General features: G+C 43.8%; 1 protein-coding gene across 1 annotated transcript; it reads left to right on the plus strand.

Moving 5' to 3' along the window:
- Positions 1-239: 239 nt before the first annotated feature.
- alkal2b (ALK and LTK ligand 2b) lies at positions 240-27,591 on the plus strand. The gene is made up of 6 exons (XM_041978887.1): positions 240-712; positions 842-1,053; positions 8,566-8,619; positions 10,644-10,724; positions 24,322-24,399; positions 26,811-27,591. The coding sequence occupies exons 2-5, from the start codon at positions 852-854 to the stop codon at positions 24,393-24,395; spliced, it is 411 nt and encodes a 136-aa protein (XP_041834821.1). The 5' UTR covers positions 240-712; positions 842-851; the 3' UTR covers positions 24,396-24,399; positions 26,811-27,591.
- The last annotated feature ends 46 nt before the right edge of the window (positions 27,592-27,637 follow it).

Here is a 27,637-nt window from a genome sequence, read left to right on the forward strand (position 1 = left end):
ACTGACTCCATTAAAAGTGAAAGAAACACCTGAAGAAGAGTGAAGAGCATTTTTCCCTCCATCCACTGAGAGGGAGTGCTGCACCGCTGTCTGCGTGCACCAACTTTCATCTGTCACACGTCTTCTGCGGTGCACGTGGGCTTTGTGTATGCACACAGCCCGAACACGCACGGACCTCCTACCTCCTCCTCTTCCTTATTTCCGTAATCCGGCCGCGCGTGTCGGAGAAGAAGGGACGCAGGATTATTCCCACAGAGGACAGAGGAGAAGGAGCGCGCGCTGCTCTCAGAACCCAGTTAGGTTTATAAATCCGGAGCACGCGGGCTGCGGGATCCGGAGCCGCAGGTGTCTCCTGTTAAACGCGGGTCAGGACTTCAGCTGAGAGGCATGAACCCGTCCAGCTGTTTGCAGGCTGCCGCGGGGAGGACCGGCTACTGATGATGATGAAGGTGCTGGATCCGCTTCACGCGCTCCACCAGCTTCCCGCGCCGGTCTAAGATGCCACCGGGCTCCGGTGCACAGCGCGCGGCTCGGATCGTAACTAACCCGGGATAACAGATCAGAAGAGACACAGAAAGTTCAGGTCCCGCCGCGGGATCAGGGAGCGGCGCGCCGGGGAGCGGAGGCGCGCGGAGACGCACGAAGAGGCGCGAGGAGAGGAGCTGCTGGTCCAGAAAAACTTCTCTGATGAAACATAGTTTGCTCCAAAACAGTTAAATATCTCGTTACTGCGCAGATTTGCAGATTTTTAAATCACTTTTTGGGATTTATAGATTTAGAAAAGTTACAGCTGAAATATAAAATCTGCAAACTTCAAGAAAGCATCTGTGCGTCCCTGCAGGTCCGCAGTGATGCTGCTCGCGCGGCTCCCGGTCCTGTCCGCGCTCCTCCTCCTCCTGCTGGCGCTGGCCACCGAGGCGCCGCGGCGCAGATGGTCCGGTAACGGGCGCAGCCTCATGGAGCTGGTCAGCCGCTACCAGAGGACGCAGCTGGGCTTCACCGGACATGGAGCAAGAGCCAAGGAGAGAGGGGGCAGGCCGCGCCACGGACTGGGTCTGTACTAACACTCAAAGCTGTTTGGTCACAGAGAGCAGTGGCGGATCTAGAAAGTTTTACTTGGGGCGACAAAGCAGGGGAGAGAGGTCCAGACAGGGTGGCATAAAATACGTCAAGTAAACATGTCAGCCTCCATCAGAAGGAATTTTCAAACCAATCAAGAGGGCGTTTAAAGTTTTCCATGATCTGATCAACAGGAGAAACTGATCATGCTCTCATTCTGATGGTTTCTGTGATGACGTTGTTTCTGCACATGTTAAACCTGGGGGGTCCACCTCTGGTTTAGCAATGAAAAACGTTTGGAGAGTTTCTGCTTCAGGAGCAGACGCCTCAGTGACAACTCTGTGTGATCAATATCAGCAATGAGGCCGGTCAGTTGGTTCCCTGCTGACTGTGAGATGGAAACAAAGCTTCTACAATAATAAGTCTAAATGGGTCCATCCTCAATGCAATCCGGATGGTTATAAATTCCAGTGTGGCGACATTAAATGTTCCACAATAAAATAACTTATCAGTGAAACCCTGCCAGTGTGTTAGAAGCTCAGATATGTGAAGCTTTACTTCCTAAACACGTTATTTACTGAACCTGATCAGATTCCAGCTGACATGTTTACATGAGCACTGGATAAAATGATCCATAAGTTGAGTTTACATGATGGACAGATTTCTTCGATCAGGCCACGTTAAACACTTCAGTGTGGAACTGATGTAGAAGAAGAAGACAAAAAGATTTGATCGTATAGAACTACTCCAGATGATATATAATCTCTTTCAGTTTCCATCTAAACCATTGTGTCCTCCACAGTCCAGTTCTGTGTTGCTGACTCCACAGAAACCATCAGAATGAGAGTCGACATGCTGAGTTTGTTCTGTTGATCAGGTCACACACACACACACACACACACACACACACACACACACACACACACACACAAACACACACCTGATTCATTCTGATCGAGTCCGATCAGATAAATCAAGGTGTCTATATGATGCATTTATGCTGATTAAATGTCCGATCAGATCAAAACTGCTCCTTGTAAATCCAACTATTGCAATCCTGTCTAGACCTGTTGTCTCTCCTTTGCCTCCCACCCACATGTAAAATTTTCTAGATCCGTCACTGATCTAAATCCTTCATAAACTACTCTCCTGTTTACTAGAACTAAACTAGCTACCTAGAGAAATATGCTCCACAAACCACTTGCGACTGAGTCGCTATCAGCAGATGATTGATGAACTTATGTAACCGTGACGTTCTGGTCATCACACATTTCATTTCACTTCAACTCCGAGAAGTAAAACATCACCTGTGGAAGCTGACTTCACCTGGTGAAGGTTGGGCGGCTCAGTAGCTCCGCTCTGCGGGGTTTAGGTCGGTATGTCCGCTCTGCAGGGTTGCAGGTTTGGGCGGGGGGTTCTATGGTAGGGGGGCAGTTGCCCCCTCTTGGCCCTCTGTAGATCTGTCCCTGACAGAGAGATAACCTGGTGATCGTCTGCGGTTTGCCTCTGAGGAGGGCATTTGTTGACTGAAGGTGTCAGCATGAAGGATGGTGGGGTGTAGGATGTGTCAGAAGACCGCTGCTATCATCTCAACTAGAAACAACCTTATTCAGGATGTCAGCTGCTCTTAATCGTTTGATTGGTTATATGAAAACCTGCAGGGAAATCTGGGAGCAGAAAGTAAAACCATCTGCAACCAGAAGGAGATGAATCAGAGAATCTTATTGATAGACAGTATTTCTCTCTTTACCAAACCTTTCTCCAAATAACTGAACAGAAACACTTTAATAACGTTTCTTCTTCTGGCTTGATGTCTGTACATTTCAGCTTTAAAGAAAACCATCATGATGGACAGGGAAAGAGTCTTTTTAGTGTTTGATTAAATCCACAGAAGGTTTTAATGTGAACCAGCTGAAAGTGAGGTAACACATCAGTATAAAATACAGATTCAGAGAACATTCATAAAACAGCTGGCTTTTATGTCGCCATAAAATAATACAAACATCATAAAATGAACTTGTTGGGTGAAGCAGACAGGGAGATATACACATATTTAACTTTTCTGCTGTGGTTCTCTGCAGCAAACATAAAATAATGTTTATTAATTTAACCCTCTCTGTCGCAGTGAGAAATTGGAGGAATTTGCTCAGTGAAAAATAAGGGCATGTTGTGCAGCGTGTCAAACTGCTGGCTGCCTTATTACAGCTGTGTAAGAATAAAAAAGTAACACATTACAGCAGTAAGACTAACACCAGACTGAAACTGCCATGGCCAAACGTCATATCCCACTACACGGCTGTGTTCTGCAGATACATTTTAACTGGTATTTAGCACTGTCAGAGTGTTAATGAGCCTATTGAGGTAAATATAAGATTACTGCAAGTGTAACATAGAAACAACTTATTCTTGCTACAAAAAAATATAGATTCAAGATCTTCATTGTCATTATGCAGCATAACAGCTTGTCCTGTGCTGTGCAGCTGCCATGCCACAGCGTCACACCGAGGCTCAGGATCTGCTCCATGGAGGCTCTGGAAAACCTCACTGTACAGGATATAGCCAAGGAAAAGTGGTGCAGTGTCTCCCCGGCTTTTCTTACTTAGCAAACTTAGTCCGGTAAAAAGAAACACTGCAGTATTACTGACGCTCCAGTTTGTTTTATCCTCTAATGCCTGCATACGTTTTAAAATAACAACATAATGCCGGAAACCAATGAATATTCTCAGGAAGTCATGAAGACATAATGTTATCTTACGCATCAAGTAGAGCTCTTGCTCAGCTCTCCTTCAGCTTGTTTCTTGGAAGCAGCCTTCTCCTAAACAGATTTTCTTTTCCGATATTGGCTTTTCTGCCGTTATGTCCCTCACAGTAAAGAGTTTACAATGATTTGATGTAGGAAGCTAGCCAAGCTCTGGCCCTCGCTTTGTTGCCTCTACAAGTGCTCCAAGCCTCTGATAGCGCACGACTCGTGCACGAAGAGGGGTACACAGAGGGTTTGAGGGGGGAGGGAGACAAAGCAGCTGAGGTTGATAGACATATCACCAACCAGGCCAGTTAAATGATTGGATGGTGTTTTTTAGTCCTGTCTGTTCCACAGGTGACAAAATTTTTTTATTTTTGTGTTCGAGCATTTAATTAATTGGCTGCAATCGGGATGTGAAGGAGATTTTAGGCAATATAGTAAAAATGCACCTAGAAAGCGTCTCCTATCCTACCTTTAATGAAATGAGGTACAGTTCACCTGGGGCAAAGGTCATGTTGTCTGGTTTATTTACTTTCTGCTCCGCACACTCATACAGTCATACGTCCTTCTTTAGCCCTGTACAGCTCCTCCAGGTGCATTTCAAATAAAGGTCCTCCTGCAGCAGTAATAGTATTAAACATTAAATACACAGTTCTGAATATACTGTCCTCTTTTAGCCTCACTGCTAAATTAGACAACTAGCTAATGTTTAAGTCCTCCAGTAACTACACAAGGCCTACCTTTCTTTGTTTTTATTGAAAGTCTTGATATAAAACTAAAAATTACGCAATATAAAACTCAGCATCGTATATTCCCACATTGGATGAACGTAAACGTATCGCAAATCTAACATGACTTCGTATAAGTTTACTTGTAAACACAATTACCTGTAAGACAAAAAAATATAAACCTAATATTTACAGATGCATGGAAACCAAACTAATGAAATGCATTCAGCAACACCTGGACAGAGTTCTGACTCTGACAGATTTTCTTGAACCAAATTTAACTTGTCTCACTTAATTTACGAAACTATCTTTAACTAACTTATTCAGTTTACTGTACTGCTAGGTACAGCGCACTAAATATCCGAGGGCTGTTGATGATTACGTCAACATGGGCCACATACACTATTAAAATAATAATAATAACTTTGAAAAGGGCACTTGCTTGGTCCAGAGGGCAAAGGGCATGTGCTCTAGCACCACCTAGTGTCTATCTGTGCTCGCCACTAGCTGACTTGATGAACCTTGAGCAAGATGCTTCCAGTGCTGAAACTGTCTGTTCTTCACCAGGGAGAGCACATTTACACAACAACAGCAAGGAAACTCCATGTATCATCAAGATATTTACATAAACTAGCAGTAATAAAACAAAAAAAGATGTAAAATATCTTGTAATGACACCTGAACCAGGTAAAGGATGTGTTTTATTCCAAATCATAATGTTTTCCTCATCCTAACCAATTTTTTTTTTCATTCCCCTTAAATTTGCAAAGTATTTCCAACCGCTGTCCTAACTGTTAGTGGACGCCTTACCAGGGCAACCGAGAAAAAACTGGTGTATTATAACTTAACTGTGTTTTCCTAAACCTAACCAAGCACTTTCAATGCCCCAATCTAAGCAATCTAAGCTAAACTCTACACTTTAAAGCCTAACAATAGAAATAGTGGACAGAAAAAAAAATCAAAATCGGAAGTCTTTATTTGACCCTTTAACAAAACATAAAAAACAAATAAATACAAATAATTAGCATATATGCATTTATTACTGTGTGATGTCAGAGTCTTCCCAGACCTCCTGGAATCTACTAGGACCTTCTTGGTCTTGTTGATTTTAAGAACCAGATTCTTCTTTGTGAGGCGCTGGACCTTTTCTCTGTAGTGGATCTGATCATTGTTGGATATGAGGCCCACCACGGTGGTATCACAACCATGTTGGTGGGGTGGATGGCAGAGCATCCACCAGAGTCCTAAGTGAATAAAATTCCTGTTCAACCAAACAGACCTGGAACTTCCTCCCAGGTAGCAGAATTTATGGACCTTTGAACCAACTCAGATTTATTAAACAGACTCCATAAAAACACACGTAAGCCAGGATAGAAGAGAGAGAGAAAGAGAATATATACATATAAAATCACAGAATGAGAGTCACCTAATAACTTGCTGACATTTCAGCCTGCACAAACTCAGTCTGGATGAGTAACAGGAGCAACTCTCAGAAAGATCTGAGATGCTACAATGATCCATCCAGACAGGTTTGAGCTTAAGTATAATTCCTGTCAGGTTCCTGGGCAGGTCTCTGATGGGGGATATGGGTGGTTCTTGGGCCTGCAGGGCGCTGGCTGTCCGTGCGGCCTGTGCCTTGGTGGGCCTGTATGTCATTGTCCTGTGTTGCTCTGTGGTGCTGGTGGGCTCCACTCAGGGCCTCCTGAATGGGCGTCCCTGCTTTGGCTCTCCTGGGCTCTGTACTCTATGGGCCTGCTGGACCCTCAGACCTTGAGCCCTTCCATGCCTGTCTGGGGGCTGGTTGCGGTCGTGGCCTCCTCGGTAGCATGTGGCTCATCCCTGTGGCATGGTTCCACGCTCCCGCGTGCTCACGGAGCTGTTCCTCCTTCCGGCTGCTTCCAGCTGCTGTCTTTGTCTGTACTCCCGACGACTGTTTCTTGAGCTCTGTCGAGGAGATTAAATGACGCGTCCTGGTTGCTTCATGCTTAGATGTAGCAGCTGGATGTCGAGTTGTGCCTATTCTTATAGGATTATTTACCTATTTTCTTTACATAGCCCCTTTTCTAACATTGAAACTGTTTATATTGTTAATGTTGTGATTACGGCAGGCTGTTCTGTTTTTCTGTCCACATTTTATTTCTGTTCCTGTTCTCTTCTCCTTTTTACGCTTCTGTTTCACTCTTTTTTCCTTAGTTCACGGCAGACTATCTGCCGGCACAATTTGGCACAGAAACCATCCTTCTGCATATGATGATGCTGGACAGAAAAGGGTTAAAAAACAGAAATATTCACAAGCTAATCTGCTCATTAATGCTGTGGTTAGGTGTCCCTGTAGTCCAAGCCTGTGAGGGTTACGTCTCTGTCCATGCTGCTACTCCATGTTAGCATACTTCTCTACCGATTCAGCAAACCATCTTCATATGACTCATCCCACCTTTTGATGCTTTGTGCTGCTGGACGAGGAGAGTTGAACTCTGCTATTAAATTCTTTAAAACAAGAGTCTTCCTGTAGAAGCATCAGCCTGCAGTGTTTCCCAGGCTGTGTCACAAGGTTGCCGTTCATGAGATTTTTCCCTACAGTTTTTTAAAATTTTTTTTTTTTTTTTTTTTTACCTTTTTTTTTGAGATTGGTTGTGAATGTAGAGCATAAATACTTTACCACAGAGAGGAGCTGAGGATAACCTTTCCTTCTGTACAGTGGTGACGTAGCAATATATAACACGGAGGAGTGGTAGTCTAGATTGATTGTGACTCTAATCTGACTTCCGGTTTATTTCGGTATGCAATTTAAGATTCATTACTTGGAGAGCTCGTCACGGTGAGGCACCAGGTTATATAAGAGGGCTTCTGAAGCCTTGTCTTCCTGGCAGGTCCCTGAGGTCCCGTGACCAGGGCCAGCTGATGTTGCCCCAGACAAAATTGAAAACTAAAGGAGACAGAGCTTTTTGTTCAGTGGCACTCAGACTCTGGAACTTTCTTCCTTTGGTCTTGAGATCGGTGGACTCTGTGGTAACTTTTAAGCCTGCTTTTTATTAATTAATTAATATATTTATTTATTTATTTATTTGCATTGTTGGCCCCTGTGATGCACCTTGTGATTTTAGATCTTGAAAGGTGCCATAAATTAAGTTTTACTTACTTACCTACAGAGTTCGTTTTGGGCCAGGACGACTTGGGTTTGAGTTCCAGGTGTGCCAACATTTATCCCCGGGCATCGTATAATGGCAGGCTGCGAGTCCAACTAGGATGGGTCTACATACATCATTTCCCAGTTGAAATCAATAAAATAAAAATGATTATCTTGCTTATAACAGTTTGATCTAAAAAGCATCAAGAAAGTAAAGCTATTTACCCAATGTAATATTTTGTTTTGAAGACATCTAGAAATATAAAGCAGCACGTGATAAATCATTTATAGGGAGAAAGGTTGTTTCCTCAATTTCATGTTAACTTCAGTAATTATTAGGATAAATTTTCTATGTAATCCACATAATCATATGTGTGGGTCTCATGTGGTCCAGATGTGGCACTTATGGCTCAGTAAGGCCCAGAGGACTGCCAAATGTCATTCACCAAGGTAGATTTGGTACATCTCTGGTTTATTTCTGGTTGATCTTAGATATTCACGTTCAGCCTGAGTCAACAACATCCCTGAAAACCCAATGCAAAAGCCGAATATGAGTTTATGATGGCAGTAAAATTACTCATTTAATTTTGATATTGTGACTTCACAAGTTGGCAGTTGTATTAGACTCCATAACTTTCACTACAAGCTATGATTTTGTATATAACAAGCTCTCTGGCTTGAATTTTGTGACCTTGGTGCTTAATTCTTGTGTGGAAAATGTTCATCTCTAAAATGGCATCAAGTAAAAGTACTCAACTACAGTGGTTATCCAGATGTCTGAGGATATTGTGTTCTGATCTTTTTAAATAATTTTTTTTAAATCATAGTGATCAATATGTAGAATATGAATATGAATTAATTACAAAATCAAGTGGAAATGAATTCTTGACCAACCTCTTTTCTTGCAGAAGGTCACTCCTTTGATCCACGACACAAAGAAAGGTTCATCACACACCTCACAGGTACGAACACCAACAGACTGACCAGTCAGGGTTTGTGTTGTCACCTCAGCACATTTGATGGTAAATAAAGTAACTAATGCTGCATTACACTGTCATGTCATATTTTTACAGTGTGAGAGATAAGGCTTTCACACACATAGTCCATCTGCAGCGATTTTTAACTCATCACATCCTGATGCTTAGTCAGAAATCCTTGTCATTACCCAGTTCAACTCCTGTAAAGTCATTCTTTGAAATGCAGGGTGTGTCTCAGTTGGAGGCATAACTGGTGCAAAAGAAACAGTGGAAATGTTGGACAAACTTTTTGTAATATTTGAACACCCAACCATGATGTTTTGCTTACTCTGTAGTTTTTTGTTGTTGTTGTTTGTTTTTTGTCTAAACCAGACTGAATACTAAACCTAACCAATTGCTTTGGTGTATAAAATTAATATTGAAGTTTTAATGCATACATTTAACTGAGCAGTTTAATACATAAAGCTAAACATATAGTTTTAAAACCAAACATAACCAAGAATTTTAAGACCATGAGTGAACAAAAACCTTTAATGCCTAAACCTAAATATCTACTTTTAATATCAAACACTGTACCAAGTGTTTTAATACCTACAAAACAGAGCTTTATAAATGCCTAAAGGTAATTAAGTATCCTTAATGCCTAAATCTAAACGTGTGATTTTAATACTAAACTCTTTTAATACCCAAGGTTAAAAAAGTACTAATAATATCTAAACATAAATGGAGCAACACCTGCAAGCTAGCTCAGATAGTCAACTTGATGTGATGTGGGGGGATAATGTGAATTGCTTTGGAATTTACATGACACCACAAATGTATCTTTTTATTCTGTGTGGTCTATTTAAGCTGCCAAGTTCATGTCTGGTTGTCTGCCTGATGGTTGCTGCTGCTGCTCCTCAACACTATATACAGCATCGTGTTTTGTAGTTTCCCCTCCACCCCAACATCCACCTTTAGGCTCTGATGTCTCTAAAATAAAATTAAGAAAATATATGCACGAGGAGTGATGGGTTTGGTTGTAGATGCCAAACTTCAGACTTATTCTCTAATATAGATTTAAAAATATTTACATATAAGTTGTCTGACAGAACTATGAACTTAAAATTCCTAAAGCTAACCAAGAACATTTAATGCCTAACGCTAACCAAGAAGTTAAAAGTTAAAAGCTAGCAAATGATGTCTATTCCATTGATCTAACAAAGAACATTTAATGGCTAATGCTAGGCAAGTACATCTGACACCTAAAGCTATCAAAGATTGTTTGATGCCTAAAGCTAGTAAAGAACATTTAACCCCTGAAGTTAGCCTAGAACATCAGATGCCTAAAGTTATTGAAGAATGTTTAATGTCTAAAGCTAACCAAGAACACATGATGCCCAAAGCTATCCAAGAACACCTAAGACCTAAAGCCAACCGAGAAGGTTTCATACCTAAAGGCAACCAAACCATTTTTATACTTAAAGATAACAACTTTCAATGCTTTAAACAATGAAAACAGTTATCAAAAGTGAATCTAAAGATCAAATGTGTGAAAAGGAGTTTTGAAGAATATTTGTTGTTGACTTTTATCATAGTAAAGGGTGACATGTCAAAACGAAGCTGTAGATCAGCTTCCTGCATGTTGAGAGCTTATGTTGCAGGTGGATCCAGTGAGTTACAAGTTACAGAAAGGTATCATAACGTCATTATGTGATGAGTTGGGAAAAACAGCAAATTCAGCATATAGGCAAGGCAGTTTATTTGTACAGCACATTTCATGTACAGGACAATTCAAAGTGCTTTACATAAAACAAAAGCATTACAGATAGATATAATACCTCTGATGCCTATCTACTGCGGTGAAACTCTAACTGTAGCTAGACACAACTGAACATGTAAAACATAATGATTATTGACTGTTGTTGATATCATCGGCAATCCTATCTACATTTAAAGGATTTGTAACTGTCACACACAAAAAAAAACCAAAAACGTGAGTTCTGTATGACTTTTCATTTTGCCCTCAGGTCCTCTTTACTTCAGCCCAAAGTGTGAGAAACAGTTCCACAGACTGTACTACAACACCAGGGACTGCACAGTACCTGACTGTGAGTGACGCTGCTGTCGTTTCACTTTTGTCATTGTGATTTTTCTCACTGATGCTAACGGTAAAAAGTAAAAACCTTCTCTCCTGAAGATGAGGTTTTTACAGCATCTTGTGATAATTTCCACAAAAAAAATTTGCTACAAAACTTTTTTTTTTTTTTTTATCAAACATATGATTAACATAAACTCAAAAATGTGCATAACTGACTAACAGTTTAGAAAAATGACACTTTTACAGCAAATAGTTCAAATAATTGGACTTCACAACTAGATTTTGGTGAGGAGTCTTAAGACCTTAAGGCCACAATGCAGAGATATAAGTTAAGGTTTATGGAGTGGCTATTCTGGTGAGGAAAGCAAGGGAAGTTTCCCTAGATAAAAAAATAAGCTAAAAACATATTAGGTGTAAATGTTATTCACACACATACACACGTCAGTCTTTCTGTCGGATATGGAGCAATGTTTAGATTATTTATTTGTAGGAGTGTAACTATAACCCGATTATAAACCCATATGCAAACCGCATCAGTCCAGGAAACAGTCAGAATGTCCTGAAGTTTCAATCTGAAAGTCTGCTGGTTGCTGTTTAATCTCTCTTCAGTGTTTGCCGCTCATTCATGCTACTGCAGGAATTACAGATGAAGAGCAAGATAAGGCATGTTTTAACACAACCGCACTGTTATACTGTTATCAGTGTAATCACTTCAGAACAGCAGCAGCTCTTATTATTTAAATCATGCATGCAGTTTGGTGTTTGTATTGGGTTGATGGTGGGTGGGGGGCACACAAAGATGTGTGTACAGGTGTGGGTGCAATTCTATTTCTGCCATTGACAGACCACTGAAGACATTACAAGAACATCTTGATAAATATATTTTCTTTTGTATATAATTCTGAGCCATGAAGTAATTTTTCTGTTATTAATAGTGATAATAACATTCCATAACATGGGTTTTCAGTTGTAAAAACCCTACTCCCTTTGCTACAAACTGTGATCTAGGGAAAATCAGAAGGTCAATAACTGTGGCTCTCAGTGGTCCGAAGGAAACATACCAGGTCATTAAGTCCAAGTCCTTCTGCAGGTTTTTTAATTATTTGGAGGTTATGGAGGGAACGCCGACTAATCCCTTGGTAAGATGAATAACAGTAGTCAAGATGAGAACAGACTGAAGCTGTAGATCTTTTTGAAAGTCAACAGCTGAAAGAAATATGCAAATTTTATCTGGGAAAAGCAAGACTGAACTACATATTTGACCTGAGCGTCAAAACTAATGTTAGAATGTCCTTTAAGGCTGAGCTAGAGAAGGGAGAGAGAGAGACAGAGAGACAGAGAGAGAGAGCATGTTAGCTACTTTGGAGCAGAGAAAGTTGCTTTGAGAAACTTCCTGTTTAGAGGTAAATGTTTTGGTACCAGCTTTAGCTATAAACACCACACAGCTCTGCTAGTTGCAGCAGAGTCCTGTGTCTGTTTCACCACCACTGGGTAGAGAGAAGGGACCTAAGCCTGAAGCTAGCTGCAGCTAGCTGTTGGGTATAGTGAAGGGACCTAAGCCTGAAGCTAGCTGCAGCTAGCTGTTGGGTATAGTGAAGGGACCTAAGCCTGAAGCTAGCTGCAGCTAGCTGTTGGGTATAGTGAAGGGACCTAAGCCTGAAGCTAGCTGCAGCTAGCTGTTGGGTATAGTGAAGGGACCTAAGCCTGAAGCTAGCTGCAGCTAGCTGTTGGGTATAGTGAAGGGACCTAAGCCTGAAGCTAGCTGCAGCTAGCTGTTGGGTAGAGAGAAGGGACCTAAGCCTGAAGCTAGCTGCAGCTAGCTGTTGGGTATAGTGAAGGGACCTAAGCCTGAAGCTAGCTGCAGCTAGCTGTTGGGTATAGTGAAGGGACCTAAGCCTGAAGCTAGCTGCAGCTAGCTGTTGGGTAGAGAGAAGGGACCTAAGCCTGAAGCTAGCTGCAGCTAGCTGTTGGGTATAGTGAAGGGACCTAAGCCTGAAGCTAGCTGCAGCTAGCTGTTGGGTATAGTGAAGGGACCTAAGCCTGAAGCTAGCTGCAGCTAGCTGTTGGGTATAGTGAAGGGACCTAAGCCTGAAGCTAGCTGCAGCTAGCTGTTGGGTATAGTGAAGGGACTTAAGCCTGAAGCTAGCTGCTTCTAGCTGCTGGGTAAATTGAAGAGAGCTAACCCTGAAGCTAGCAGCAGCTAGCTGTTGGGTATAGTTAAGGGAGCTAAGCCTGAAGCTAGCTGCTGCTAGCTGTTGTGACCAAGCGCACGCAGACACTGTGCAGGTATAAATCCAGCTTTAGGTTAATTTCATGTTTTCAAACAGGAATTTACATGCACATGATCTAATCTAAACCCACGTTTTTAACATCTTTAAAATCATAGTCAGTTCTGGTTTGATTCTATATCAGATTAATCTGTTTGATTATTGTATACAGCTACAATGAGATTAAATTAATTTAGCTGATGGTTAAGTTTAGGGGCCTGTGAACGCTTTTGTCCTCGCAAATGCACAAATCTGTATATGCACTTGTTTTTCTACTTAATTGGGACCAGACTCTGATTGGACATCAACTTAAGGGAACTTCCTGTAAATGCTGGAGGTGCCTTTTTGTCACAGTGATTTGTAAGTGATAGCAGTTGTTTTAGGGTCAGGGTTACAATTAGGTTCTATGTGTGCAGGCCATGTAGAAGCAGCTGCATTTTTTTCTGTCGAAGGTGAAAGTTACAGGAACTGGGAAGGTTGAAACTTGTCCAGTGGTTGTTTACATAAAGCTGACAGTTTATTGGCTGATGTGTGTCAGACAACATTGGTGGGAAACTGTTTATTTAAGCTGAGTTTTCTTAACTTCACCACAGGGTGTAGGTGTCGCTATGCGTTTACAGAATAGACTTAATGTCCCATGTAATTAATGAGTAAACAGTGAAATCGTGTTCATACAAACTGGTTTACAGCAAAGCCCAAGATTTACACCAGTGTGACAGAGTCACGTGAATTTGATGAGCTGGCTGTCTTTTGATTGTGTGAGCTCCTTTCTATTCGTTGATTTCTGCTGAACATGAGAAGTTCAGTGGTTGGATTTGTTTTATCATTTGCAGGGTTGTATGTTTTGTGAGTGACAGACACAAACAGAAAAATGGTGCAGAAATTCATGGCCTATTTTACAAGCCAAAAAGCATGAACAATAATACAACTATGTACATTATTAGATATGTTTGATTTTACTACTTATTGGTGTCATGTTATGGAGGACTGAACATAACAGCCGCAGAACTAAAAAAATGTCTCAATAAAGAAATTGATGACTTATACAAAAAATATTTAAAATATTATTTTACATTAGAAACATATGAAATATTGCATAAATTTATGTTTAGTTTATAATGTACTGTTTTAATTAAACTTACTGTACTAATATTCCTGTTTATTGGTATATATGTTGAACATGTAATTTTCAGTTTAATTTATTTATTTGTTCAGTGATTTTTTTATTCTTTCTTCACTTTTATTTTTATGCCTTTATTTATTTCTGTATATCGTTTTACATTTTCCAATCACCAAAATGATTTATTTCTGTATTTAAATTTTTTTTTTTTTTTTTTTTTGATTGACATTTTTTTTTATTAACAGTTATATTTCCGATCTCATTATTCCCAATCTAGCATTTTTTTTCCTCAATTTATTTTTCCAAACGTTTATCTCTGTACCTCCTTTTTATAATTCTGTTTGCATTTCTGCCTGATTACGTAAATGAGTGGGTGGCCTTTCAAGGGGTGTCTTTGGGGGCAGATCCTCACATACTGGTCAATCAACTCTGAGCAGGTCACAGTACAGGAAGAACTAAGCAGCCCAGCCTCGCTGGCTCTACCTGACCTGACCTGTTAACATCCTCACAGTTACGACAGCTGGAACATCCTCCCAGTTACTGCGGCTGGAACATCCTCCCAGTTACGGCTGCTGGAACATCCTCACAGTTACTACTGCTGGAACATCCTCCCAGTTACGGCTGCTGGAACATCCTCCCAGTTACTACTGCTGGAACATCCTCCCAGTTACTGCTGCCGGAACATCCTCACAGTTACGACAGCTGGAACATCCTCCCAGTTACTGCGGCTGGAACATCCTCCCAGTTACGGCTGCTGGAACATCCTCCCAGTTACTACTGCTGGAACATCCTCCCAGTTACTGCTGCTGGAACATACTCTTAATTTCTGCAGGTGGAACATCCTCCCAGTTACTGACGCTGGACCATCCTCCCAGTTACTGCTGCTGTAACATCCTTCCAGTTACTGCGGCTGGAACATCCTCCCAGTTACTGCTGCTGGGACATACTTCCAGTTACTGCGGCTGGAACATCCTCCCAGTTACTGCAGGTGGACCATCCTCCCAGTTACTGCGGCTAGAACATCCTCCCAGTTACTGCAGGTGGAACATCCTCCCAGTTACTGCGGCTGGAACATCCTCCCAGTTACTGCAGCTGGACCATCCTCCCAGTTACTGCGGCTGGAACATCCTCCCAGTTACTGCAGGTGGAACATCCTCCCAGTTACTGCGGCTGGAACATCCTCCCAGTTACTGCAGGTGGAACATCCTCCCAGTTACTGCGGCTGGAACATACTCTTAATTTCTGCAGGTGGAACATCCTCCCAGTTACTGAAGCTGGACCATCCTCCCAGTTACTGCTGCTGTAACATCCTCCCAGTTACTGCGGCTGGAACATCCTCCCAGTTACTGCTGCTGGGACATACTTCCAGTTACTGCAGGTGGAACATCCTCCCAGTTACTGCGGCTGGAACATACTCTTAATTTCTGCAGGTGGAACATCCTCCCAGTTACTGAAGCTGGACCATCCTCCCAGTTACTGCTGCTGTAACATCCTCCCAGTTACTGCGGCTGGAACATCCTCCCAGTTACTGCTGCTGGGACATACTTCCAGTTACTGCAGGTGGAACATCCTCCCAGTTACTGCGGCTGGAACATACTCTTAATTTCTGCAGGTGGAACATCCTCCCAGTTACTGAAGCTGGACCATCCTCCCAGTTACTGCTGCTGTAACATCCTCCCAGTTACTGCGGCTGGAACATCCTCCCAGTTACTGCTGCTGGGACATACTTCCAGTTACTGCGGCTGGAACATCCTCCCAGTTACTGCAGGTGGACCATCCTCCCAGTTACTGCGGCTGGAACATCCTCCCAGTTACTGACACTGGAACATCCTCCCAGTTACTGCGGCTGGAACATCCTCCCAGCTACTGCAGCTGGACCATCCTCCCAGTTACTGCGGCTGGAACATCCTCCCAGTTACTGCAGGTGGAACATCCTCCCAGTTACTGCGGCTGGAACATCCTCCCAGTTACTGCAGGTGGAACATCCTCCCAGTTACTGCCGCTGGAACATACTCTTAATTTCTGCAGGTGGAACATCCTCCCAGTTACTAAAGCTGGACCATCCTCCCAGTTACTGCTGCTGTAACATCCTCCCAGTTACTGCGGCTGGAACATACTCTTAATTTTTGCAGCTGGAAAATCATCCCAATTACTGCTGCTGGAACATCCTCCAAGTTACTGCTGCTGAAACATCCTCCCAGTTACTGCTGCTGGAACATCCTCCCAGTTACGGCTGCTGGAACATCCTCCCAGTTACTGCTTCTGGAACATCCTCCCAGTTACTGCGGCTAGAACATCCTCCCAGTTACTGCAGGTGGAACATCCTCCCAGTTACTGCGGCTGGAACATCCTCCCAGTTACTGCAGCTGGACCATCCTCCCAGTTACTGCGGCTGGAACATCCTCCCAGTTACTGCAGGTGGAACATCCTCCCAGTTACTGCGGCTGGAACATCCTCCCAGTTACTGCAGGTGGAACATCCTCCCAGTTACTGCGGCTGGAACATACTCTTAATTTCTGCAGGTGGACCATCCTCCCAGTTACTGCTGCTGTAACATCCTCCCAGTTACTGCGGCTGGAACATACTCTTAATTTTTGCAGCTGGAAAATCATCCCAATTACTGCTGCTGGAACATCCTCCAAGTTACTGCTGCTGAAACATCCTCCCAGTTACTGCTGCTGGAACATCCTCCCAGTTACGGCTGCTGGAACATCCTCCCAGTTACTGCTTCTGAAACATCCTCCCAGTTACTGCGGCTGGAACATACTCTTAATTTCTGCAGGTGGAACATCCTCCCAGTTACTGAAGCTGGACCATCCTCCCAGTTACTGCTGCTGGAACATCCTCCCAGTTACTGCGGCTGGAACATCCTCCCAGTTACTGCAGCTGGAACATCCTCCCAGTTACTGCTGCTGGAACATCCTCTTAGACACTGACTCTGTAACATCTTCCCAGTTACTGCAGGTGGAACATCCTCCCAGTTACTGACGCTGGAACATACTCTTAATTTCTGCAGCTGGAACATCCTCCCAGTTACTGCAGCTGGACCATCCTCCCAGTTACTGCGGCTGGAACATCCTCCCAGTTACTGCTGCTGAAACATACTCTTAATTTCTGCAGCTGGAACATCCTCCCAGTTACTGCAGCTGGACCATCCTCCCAGTTACTGCTGCCGGAACATCCTCCCAGTTACTGCAGCTGGAACATACTCCCAGTTACTGCAGCTGGAACATCATCCCAGTTACTGACACTGGAACATCCTCCCAGTTACTGACGCAGGAACATCCTCCCAGTTACTGCAGCTGGAACATCCTCCCAGTTACTGCAGCTGGAACATACTCCCAGTTACTGCAGCTGGAACATCATCCCAGTTACTGACGCTGGACCATCCTCCCAGTTACTGCAGCTGGAACATCCTCCCAGTTACTGACACTGGAACATCCTCCCAGTTACTGACGCAGGAACATCTTCCCAGTTACTGACACTGGAACATCCTCCCAGTTACTGACGCAGGAAGATCCTCCCAGTTACTGCAGCTGGAACATCCTCCCAGTTACTGACACTGGAACATCCTCCCAGTTACTGACGCAGGAACATCCTCCCAGTTACTGCGGCTGGAACATACTCTTAATTTCTGCAGGTGGAACATCCTCCCAGTTACTGCAGCTGGAACATCCTCCCAGTTACTGACGCTGGACCATCCTCCCAGTTACTGCAGCTGGAACATCCTCCAAGTTACTGACGCTGGAACATCCTCCCAGTTACTGATGCTGGAACATCCTCCCAGTTACTGCAGCTGGACCATCCTCCCAGTTACTGCTTCTGGAACATCCTCCCAGTTACTGCAGCTCGACCATCCACCCAGTTACTGCTGCTGGAACATCCTCCCAGTTACTGCAGCTGGAACATCATCCCAGTTACTGACGCTGGAACATCCTCCCAGTTACTGCTTCTGGAACATCCTCCCAGTTACTGCTGCTGGAACATACTCTTAATTTCTGCAGGTGGAACATCCTCCCAGTTACTGAAGCTGGACCATCCTCCCAGTTACTGCTGCTGGAACATCCTCCCAGTTACTGCGGCTGGAACATCCTCCCAGTTACTGCAGCTGGAACATCCTCCCAGTTACTGCTGCTGGAACATTCTCTTAGACACTGACTCTGTAACATCTTCCCAGTTACTGCAGGTGGAACATCCTCCCAGTTACTGACGCTGGAACATTCTCTTAATTTCTGCAGCTGGAACATCCTCCCAGTTACTGCAGCTGGACCATCCTCCCAGTTACTGCGGCTGGAACATCCTCCCAGTTACTGCAGGTGGAACATCCTCCCAGTTACTGCGGCTGGAACATACTCTTAATTTCTGCAGGTGGACCATCCTCCCAGTTACTGCTGCTGTAACATCCTCCCAGTTACTGCGGCTGGAACATACTCTTAATTTTTGCAGCTGGAAAATCATCCCAATTACTGCTGCTGGAACATCCTCCAAGTTACTGCTGCTGAAACATCCTCCCAGTTACTGCTGCTGGAACATCCTCCCAGTTACGGCTGCTGGAACATCCTCCCAGTTACTGCTTCTGGAACATCCTCCCAGTTACTGCGGCTGGAACATACTCTTAATTTCTGCAGGTGGAACATCCTCCCAGTTACTGAAGCTGGACCATCCTCCCAGTTACTGCTGCTGGAACATCCTCCCAGTTACTGCGGCTGGAACATCCTCCCAGTTACTGCAGCTGGAACATACTCCCAGTTACTGCTGCTGGAACATCCTCTTAGACACTGACTCTGTAACATCTTCCCAGTTACTGCAGGTGGAACATCCTCCCAGTTACTGACGCTGGAACATACTCTTAATTTCTGCAGCTGGAACATCCTCCCAGTTACTGCAGCTGGACCATCCTCCCAGTTACTGCGGCTGGAACATCCTCCCAGTTACTGCTGCTGAAACATACTCTTAATTTCTGCAGCTGGAACATCCTCCCAGTTACTGCAGCTGGACCATCCTCCCAGTTACTGCTGCCGGAACATCCTCCCAGTTACTGCAGCTGGAACATACTCCCAGTTACTGCAGCTGGAACATCATCCCAGTTACTGACACTGGAACATCCTCCCAGTTACTGACGCAGGAACATCCTCCCAGTTACTGCAGCTGGAACATCCTCCCAGTTACTGCAGCTGGAACATACTCCCAGTTACTGCAGCTGGAACATCATCCCAGTTACTGACGCTGGACCATCCTCCCAGTTACTGCAGCTGGAACATCCTCCCAGTTACTGACACTGGAACATCCTCCCAGTTACTGACGCAGGAACATCTTCCCAGTTACTGACACTGGAACATCCTCCCAGTTACTGACGCAGGAAGATCCTCCCAGTTACTGCAGCTGGAACATCCTCCCAGTTACTGACACTGGAACATCCTCCCAGTTACTGACGCAGGAACATCCTCCCAGTTACTGCGGCTGGAACATACTCTTAATTTCTGCAGGTGGAACATCCTCCCAGTTACTGCAGCTGGAACATCCTCCCAGTTACTGACGCTGGACCATCCTCCCAGTTACTGCAGCTGGAACATCCTCCCAGTTACTGATGCTGGAACATCCTCCCAGTTACTGCAGCTGGACCATCCTCCCAGTTACTGCTTCTGGAACATCCTCCCAGTTACTGCAGCTCGACCATCCACCCAGTTACTGCTGCTGGAACATCCTCCCAGTTACTGCAGCTGGAACATCATCCCAGTTACTGACGCTGGAACATCCTCCCAGTTACTGCTTCTGGAACATCCTCCCAGTTACTGCTGCTGGAACATACTCTTAATTTCTGCAGGTGGAACATCCTCCCAGTTACTGAAGCTGGACCATCCTCCCAGTTACTGCTGCTGGAACATCCTCCCAGTTACTGCGGCTGGAACATCCTCCCAGTTACTGCAGCTGGAACATCCTCCCAGTTACTGCTGCTGGAACATTCTCTTAGACACTGACTCTGTAACATCTTCCCAGTTACTGCAGGTGGAACATCCTCCCAGTTACTGACGCTGGAACATTCTCTTAATTTCTGCAGCTGGAACATCCTCCCAGTTACTGCAGCTGGACCATCCTCCCAGTTACTGCGGCTGGAACATCCTCCCAGTTACTGCTGCTGAAACATACTCTTAATTTCTGCAGCTGGAACATCCTCCCAGTTACTGCAGCTGGACCATCCTCCCAGTTACTGCTGCCGGAACATCCTCCCAGTTACTGCAGCTGGAACATACTCCCAGTTACTGCAGCTGGAACATCATCCCAGTTACTGACACTGGAACATCCTCCCAGTTACTGACGCAGGAACATCCTCCCAGTTACTGCAGCTGGAACATCCTCCCAGTTACTGCAGCTGGAACATACTCCCAGTTACTGCAGCTGGAACATCATCCCAGTTACTGACGCTGGACCATCCTCCCAGTTACTGCAGCTGGAACATCCTCCCAGTTACTGACACTGGAACATCCTCCCAGTTACTGACGCAGGAACATCTTCCCAGTTACTGACACTGGAACATCCTCCCAGTTACTGACGCAGGAAGATCCTCCCAGTTACTGCAGCTGGAACATCCTCCCAGTTACTGACACTGGAACATCCTCCCAGTTACTGACGCAGGAACATCCTCCCAGTTACTGCGGCTGGAACATACTCTTAATTTCTGCAGGTGGAACATCCTCCCAGTTACTGACGCTGGACCATCCTCCCAGTTACTGCAGCTGGAACATCCTCCCAGTTACTGACGCTGGAACATCCTCCCAGTTACTGATGCTGGAACATCCTCCCAGTTACTGCAGCTGGACCATCCTCCCAGTTACTGCTGCTGGAACATCCTCCCAGTTACTGCAGCTGGACCATCCACCCAGTTACTGCTGCTGGAACATCCTCCCAGTTACTGCAGCTGGAACATCATCCCAGTTACTGACGCTGGAACATCCTCCCAGTTACTGACGCTGGACCATCCTCCCAGTTACTGCAGCTGGAACATCCTCCCGGTTACTGACGCTGGAACATCCTCCCAGTTACTGATGCTGGAACATCCTCCCAGTTACTGAAGCTGGACCATCCACCCAGTTACTGCTGCTGGAACATCCTCCCAATTACTGCTGCTTGAACATCCTCCCAGTTACTGCAGGTGGAACATACTCTTAATTTCTGCAGGTGGAACATCCTCCCAGTTACTGCAGGTGGACCAAATCGAGCGCAGCTGTCATTGCAGCGCTTTGCTGCAGACTCCTCCCACTGCTGCAGACTCCTCCCACAGCCCGACCGCTTTAGTTTCAATCAGAACGAGTTGCAGACACCTGGACACACGGGAGGCGGCGTCGCTCCTTCTCCATGTAAAATGTTGCGTTCGTGCACGCAGACGTGCACATGGAGGCTTGCAACGCAACACAAAAAAATAGAAAAATGCTCAATTTTTGTGAGTCGCAACTAAATAATCCACCAGCTCCCAAAGTCACAGAGAGACAAACGTTATAAACAAACAGAACTTTATTCTCAATTAACACAGTGAACAATCCGGGATTTAAGAAACTCATCAACACTTTGGACAAATGGTATCACTGCCATTTCACCACCATGTTAGTGGACTGTCTCTTTCTTCCCTGTATGATGAGTGTAGTGAGGGTGTGTGAAAGACGTGGTGACAGTCCGATGTTTCGCCACCGCTATGGACCTGTGGTAAAGCCGCACCAGCGCCGTATAGAAATGTCGCGCTACATTTTATTGACGCGGATTTCAACGTGAAAACGAAATGTCTCCAGACTATTTTTTTCCAGATCACACCAGGCGGAACATAGCTGCTGGTCTGAGACAAACAATAGCTATGGGGACCTGGTGGAAAGAAACTAGTCTGTATTACCACAGTAAACACTTCAAATGTCACCCCCTCCCCCCCAACCTCTTATCTATAATCGTGTTAAATAATCGAGATCTCAATTTCAGTCAAAATAATCGTGATTATAATTTTTCCCATAATCGAGCAGCCCTAGTCTGTGGTGTGTTACAAGCCGATCTGTCCCGATAATCTGCTCCGAAACAGGTTGTAGCCGACAATCGGAAATATTGAATATGTTCAATGTTTCAAAGCCAATTTCTGAGGAATGCCGACGACTCGTGCATTCTGACTGCATGGATGGTTACGTGGCACGGAATGTAGCCAATCAGAGAGCGAGCTGGGGAACAAGGAAGTAAATAAAGTCTGTGTTCATGCCGTCTCCAGTCTGTTATTTTTTTATTTCTGGCTTTTTCTGTTAACAATAATCCCAAAACCACCATCATTCCCTTGCCCTGTATGTCCTCTTCCATGCTGTGTGTTGTGTTTTCCAGTTGTTGATATGTTTCTTCTTCTTCATTTTTTGCTGGTTGTTACTATCTTTCTTCTTCTTCATTTTTTGCTGGTTGCTACTATCTTTCTTCTTCTTCTTCGTTTTTTTGCTGGTTGTTACTATCTTTCTTCTTCTTCATTTTTTGCTGGTTGTTACTATCTTTCTTCTTCTTCATTTTTTGCTGGTTGTTACTATCTTTCTTCTTCTTCATTTTTTGCTGGTTGCTACTATCTTTCTTCTTCTTCGTTTTTTGCTGGTTGTTACTATCTTTCTTCTTCTTTGTTTTTTGCTGGTTGTTACTATAGCTGTGTCCCAATTCAGGGTCTGCACACTTCGAAGTGCGGATTCGTCGGCCACATACGTCATCGCGGTGCGCGAAGTACTGTCCCAATTCACAGAATTTGAAGGACCCTCCGAATCCACCCTTCGAATCCGCACTTCGTTTGGCCTCAAACGAAGGATGCTTGTGATGCATCCTTCGCGGCCTCTTTTCTCCCACAATTCGTTGCGCACAGGACGGTGGCGAATCAGCAACCTCAGAAGAGTCGTATTAAGTTTAAATAAAGTTTTATTTTAAAAAAAAGTTCGTTTTTTTAACTACACTTTAGTATAAACGTTACAAAACCAAGTACATTTAAAGCATGTTTGTTAAATGGTGACATTAAAATTCGGTAATATTTGATATTCAGATACTTTTAAGGGGTTAATTAAGTGTGTACCGGCTGGAAAACAACAGAGCCTCAAACCGTTTTTTTTTTTTTTTTTAACTGTCGGTGTTGCCGCTCCGTGTTCAGCGTCTACTAACGTTTCCTACGAGTAATTTCTGAGGTTTAAGTGATTAAACGTCCTGTGTTGTTGCTATGGGAAATTCTTGTAGACTAGGTAGGCTGTCCCATTTCACGAACGTTAAGCAGACTTCGAAGTGTGTAGACTACGGAGGACACTCTGTAGCCTACGTAGTCTGCGCACTCCGAAGTGTGCAGACCCTGAATTGGGACACAGCTTATCTTTCTTCTTCGTTTTTTTCTGGTTGTTACTATCTTTCTTCTTCTTCGTTTTTTGCTGGTTGTTGCTATGTTTCTTCTTCTACGTTTGGAGGTTTGTCCTGCTCGGAGGACTAGATTGTAGATCAGTTGTGGGACAACATCGTCATGTGTGTGTTGTTCCATGATTACATTATCGGCACACACCACACACAGTGTGATCAAAACCGATTTTTCTATCTTTACGTGTGAGGTCTCGACCAGATAAAAAATCTTATAAGATTAATAAAATCGTTATGTCCGTATCAGGCATTAGAAGCTCTAATGGCTAAATTATCCCTAAATGATGTGCACTATCAGTGGTAAAACAGATTACAATAGCTTGGCGGCAGCCTGTGCTCTCAGATTGCTCCTAGTTTATTGAATGAACACACTACCTTTTATCGGTTCTGGAAAACACTGTAAAAACGATGTGTAATAATTTTCAGGTCCAACACTTGTGGCAGTCACTTGGTATTGAAAAACTGATCCTTATAAATAAACTGCACCATGACGACCTTTGAAAACAGCATGATGATAAAAGTAAAGTAGGCTGAAACAAATGTTTCTTTGCAGTAATCCGTATATAGAAGAATGCAGTGGTGATTCTCACCTAACATGATTAATTGCAGCATTGTTATAAAATATGATTTTTCTCAACATTTATCAAATCAGACAGCTTTATCCTCAGGCTAAGCTCTTCCCTTAGATCGTGTCATTATGCTAAGCTAGGCTAAGTTCAACCTGGTCCTCGTGATGTTTCAGCTGCAGGTCGTGTCTGCTTTTAGAAACTGGTTCACTGCCTGTTTTTCAGCCTCACATAAACACGCTTTGTTGTTTTGCTCTCCTGCAGATTATAAAAGATGTGCTCGTCTGCTGATTCAACTGGCCAACAGCACTCGCTGTGGAGAGATAAACAGATCCTAAGACGGTAAGACTGAGCATGAACACCAACATTTGTGTATAATTAGCAAAATTTACAATGTACCACCTCATCCAGAGATGTAACTGGTGCTTGTCTCACTGCCAGCCTGAAAGAAGGAGGCAGGAAACAGCCTATACCAGATGTGCAGAGGTAATAGCTTAGGCCAGGTAGAGACAAACCAAATCAGTCTTGTAGATGACAGAAGAAATTTAAAAAAAACATGAAACAGTAAAAGTTTATAAGCTTCATGTACAAAAGTGTAACAATGCTAACCACGCTAAAACCCAAACATGGAATTTACGTCTCTGTCTGACATGTCTTAGAGCACAGAGCAGTGCTGCTGGCGAGCAGCCTTCTCAGTGGAGACCACAAGACCACAGAAGAAGAACATAAACATCTCCAACACAATATGAACTTTGTTGAGTTCAGCAGCGCCTGTAAGACTGAAGATTGGAGTTTAGCCACAAAATGACCCTGAAAACCACTGCAGGAGCTGTAGAACCATGACAAACTGAGACACATTCACAACCCTCACAGCAAAGCGGACCATACATGTACTGGTTCAGTCATGTGACCCATTCAACCAGAAATTTTTATTTCTGCACAATTTGACTTTATTCAAACACTTTCGATGCCTTTAGGTAAAAAAGTAGTTAGTTACTAGTTACTCATTACCTCTGTAATTTGTAATGAAATTACTTTACTAGTTACTGCATTTGAAAAGTAACTTTACTACTTATTACTTTATTATTTCATAATTCACCGTGTAGACATGGACAAACATCATAGCCGAATCATCACTGCCTGTCTGCAGAGTGTTTACTATATATTGTAAACAAAATGGCTTTAAAACCACAAGAACAACGTCCCTGTGTGTGGGAAGAAATGGACACACTTGTCTCATAATCATTTTATCTAGTATTTTTCTAAACCTATAAACCTAAACCTTTCGAACCCAATAGTCGACAGGGGGAGCATGTCTCCTAGAATGAACCCTGCAACTAGCTTGTTCATTTCTGTCTGTGTTACCAGCTGCTGCACTCCAGGAAAAAAAGCTTGGCTTGTGTAGGCGGGTCGGCTGCTTGTTTAGGCGGGTCGGCTGCTGAAGGACTCCTTCCACTGACCGGAGGATCTTTCACCACAAGTCTGGACTGAAACTGGACTGAACTGAAAATAATGCAAATATCGCCACTGACCAAAAGCCCATATCTCCGACTCTCCAGCTTAATTTTTCTTTCTCTTTAGTTGGCGCACAATCAGCTATGTCACGCAAATCGGTCTCTATGGCAACGAGCCCAGAGGAGCACACACTCAGGCAGCAGCATGCGCGTACCACTTAAAACAGATCAGAAGTAGGCAGGCTAAAGCTAAGGCGCGCTGTCAGCTAAAAATCGTGGTTGTGCTACACTCTCCCTTCTTGTCGTGGATATTGGATACCTGTCAAACAAAAGGACACACCCCAAATTATGTGAAGTTGGTCTTTTTAACATGGGAGTGTATGGGGATTTGCTCCGTTTTGGAGTCAGCCCCTAGCGGATGAGGGGGGAACGATAATTTTTGCACTTCCGCATAGGAAGCAGCAGAGATTGCTGCTTGGGGAAACATGATTTTTGTTGGACATTTGGTAAAAGTTGTGTAAAAAATGTAATGTTAAATGTAATTTGGTTCGTTCAGGAGCTTAGCTATCCATCGCTTGACGCAGAAAATGGAGCAATACCACCAGAAATCGCAGGGGCAGTGCTCAGCAGAATAGCTGATATGCAACCAGCAAAAGAAACAAACCAGAGAAGAAGAAGAGGTTCAGGAAGGGGGAAAAAAGCAGAAGAATGAAGACGTGAACAACTGTAGAAATTGTGCAAGCTTTTGAAGAAAGTATATAAACAAATGTTTAGGGTGAGTTGGGCAGTTGAAAACAACTTTACAGTGACACATTTCCGCAGCTAAATGGTGTCTGAAACTGATGTCAGCTCGTGGGAGTGAACTCTGAACTCAGCACGGTAGTGGAGGAATTAACAACCATAGCAACGCAAAACACGCATAGAAGTATGAGGACGGTGACGTATGACAACGTTTGAAAGGGACATCCCTGTTTAAATGGGCCTTAAGTGGTTGCATATAAGTCATAAAGTGTGAAAACTTACACTGTTGTGAACCGATTGACCCAGAGTTTTAGGAAAATTGAACCCGAATGGGAAGCAGTATAAAATGTAGATCTTGAAGAACTATGGATTATTTTGATACAACAAAAGCCACAAGCTCAGGATATCTTGTTGTGTACCTTGTGACATATCACCTCCCTGTGGTACCTCTTAAAATCAGCTGAACCTACCTTTGTTTTTCACTGTTTGATTAGACACAGCGATTTTGCCGTCTTTACCATTTCTTCTTTTTTAATCTCTCCTTTACAAACTGAACAGGAAGCGATTTAGTGGCGCTGACAGGCAAAGGAGCACGGCAAAAGGCTTCATCTACTCAGATGCAACAGTAGTTCTCCAGCCAACAGAAACTAAGGATCTACAACCTGCAATGAATCTGCTTATTTCCACCAACCAACAACTCTGATCTACAACATTGAAAAAGTCTATATGGACAATATGGGCAAAGACAAACTCCTACAATGATTCTTACATTTGCTTTGACTTTTACTGCTTTTTTGACAAAATGAATCTAATATATTTTATTTTTGTATCGTTAGCTTAATTTTTACACGTCAGGCCTGCCATATTCAGAATGGTTTGTACAGCAAAGCTTTTACCACTTTCTGACATTCTGGCATTGAGGATGTGGTTTATGAATGTGTGAATGTGGTGGGCATGGATTAGCTGCCACGTTTCTGTCAGCCTGTGGCTACACATGTAGCTACCATCACCAAATAAGAATGAGGAGTGAATGGATACAATGTAAAGCGCTTAGCGTACCCTCCTCTTCTTCAGTAATGCTGCTGTACTCCCTGGATTATGCTACAGAACCTTGATCCAGTTCCATACCATCACAAAACCCTGATCCAGTCCTATACCATCACAGAACCCTGATCCACTTCCATACCATCGCAGTACCCAGATCCAGTTCCATACCATTACAGAACCCTGATCCAACCCCATACCATCACAGAGCCCTGATCCAGTTCCATACCACCACAGAACCCTGATCCAGTTCCATACCATCACAGAACCCTGATCCAGTCCCATACCATCACAGAACCCTGATCCAGTTCCATACCATTACAGAACCCTGATCCAACCCC

Source organism: Melanotaenia boesemani, chromosome 24 (genome assembly GCF_017639745.1).
Source record: "Melanotaenia boesemani isolate fMelBoe1 chromosome 24, fMelBoe1.pri, whole genome shotgun sequence".
NCBI lineage: Eukaryota > Metazoa > Chordata > Actinopteri > Atheriniformes > Melanotaeniidae > Melanotaenia > Melanotaenia boesemani.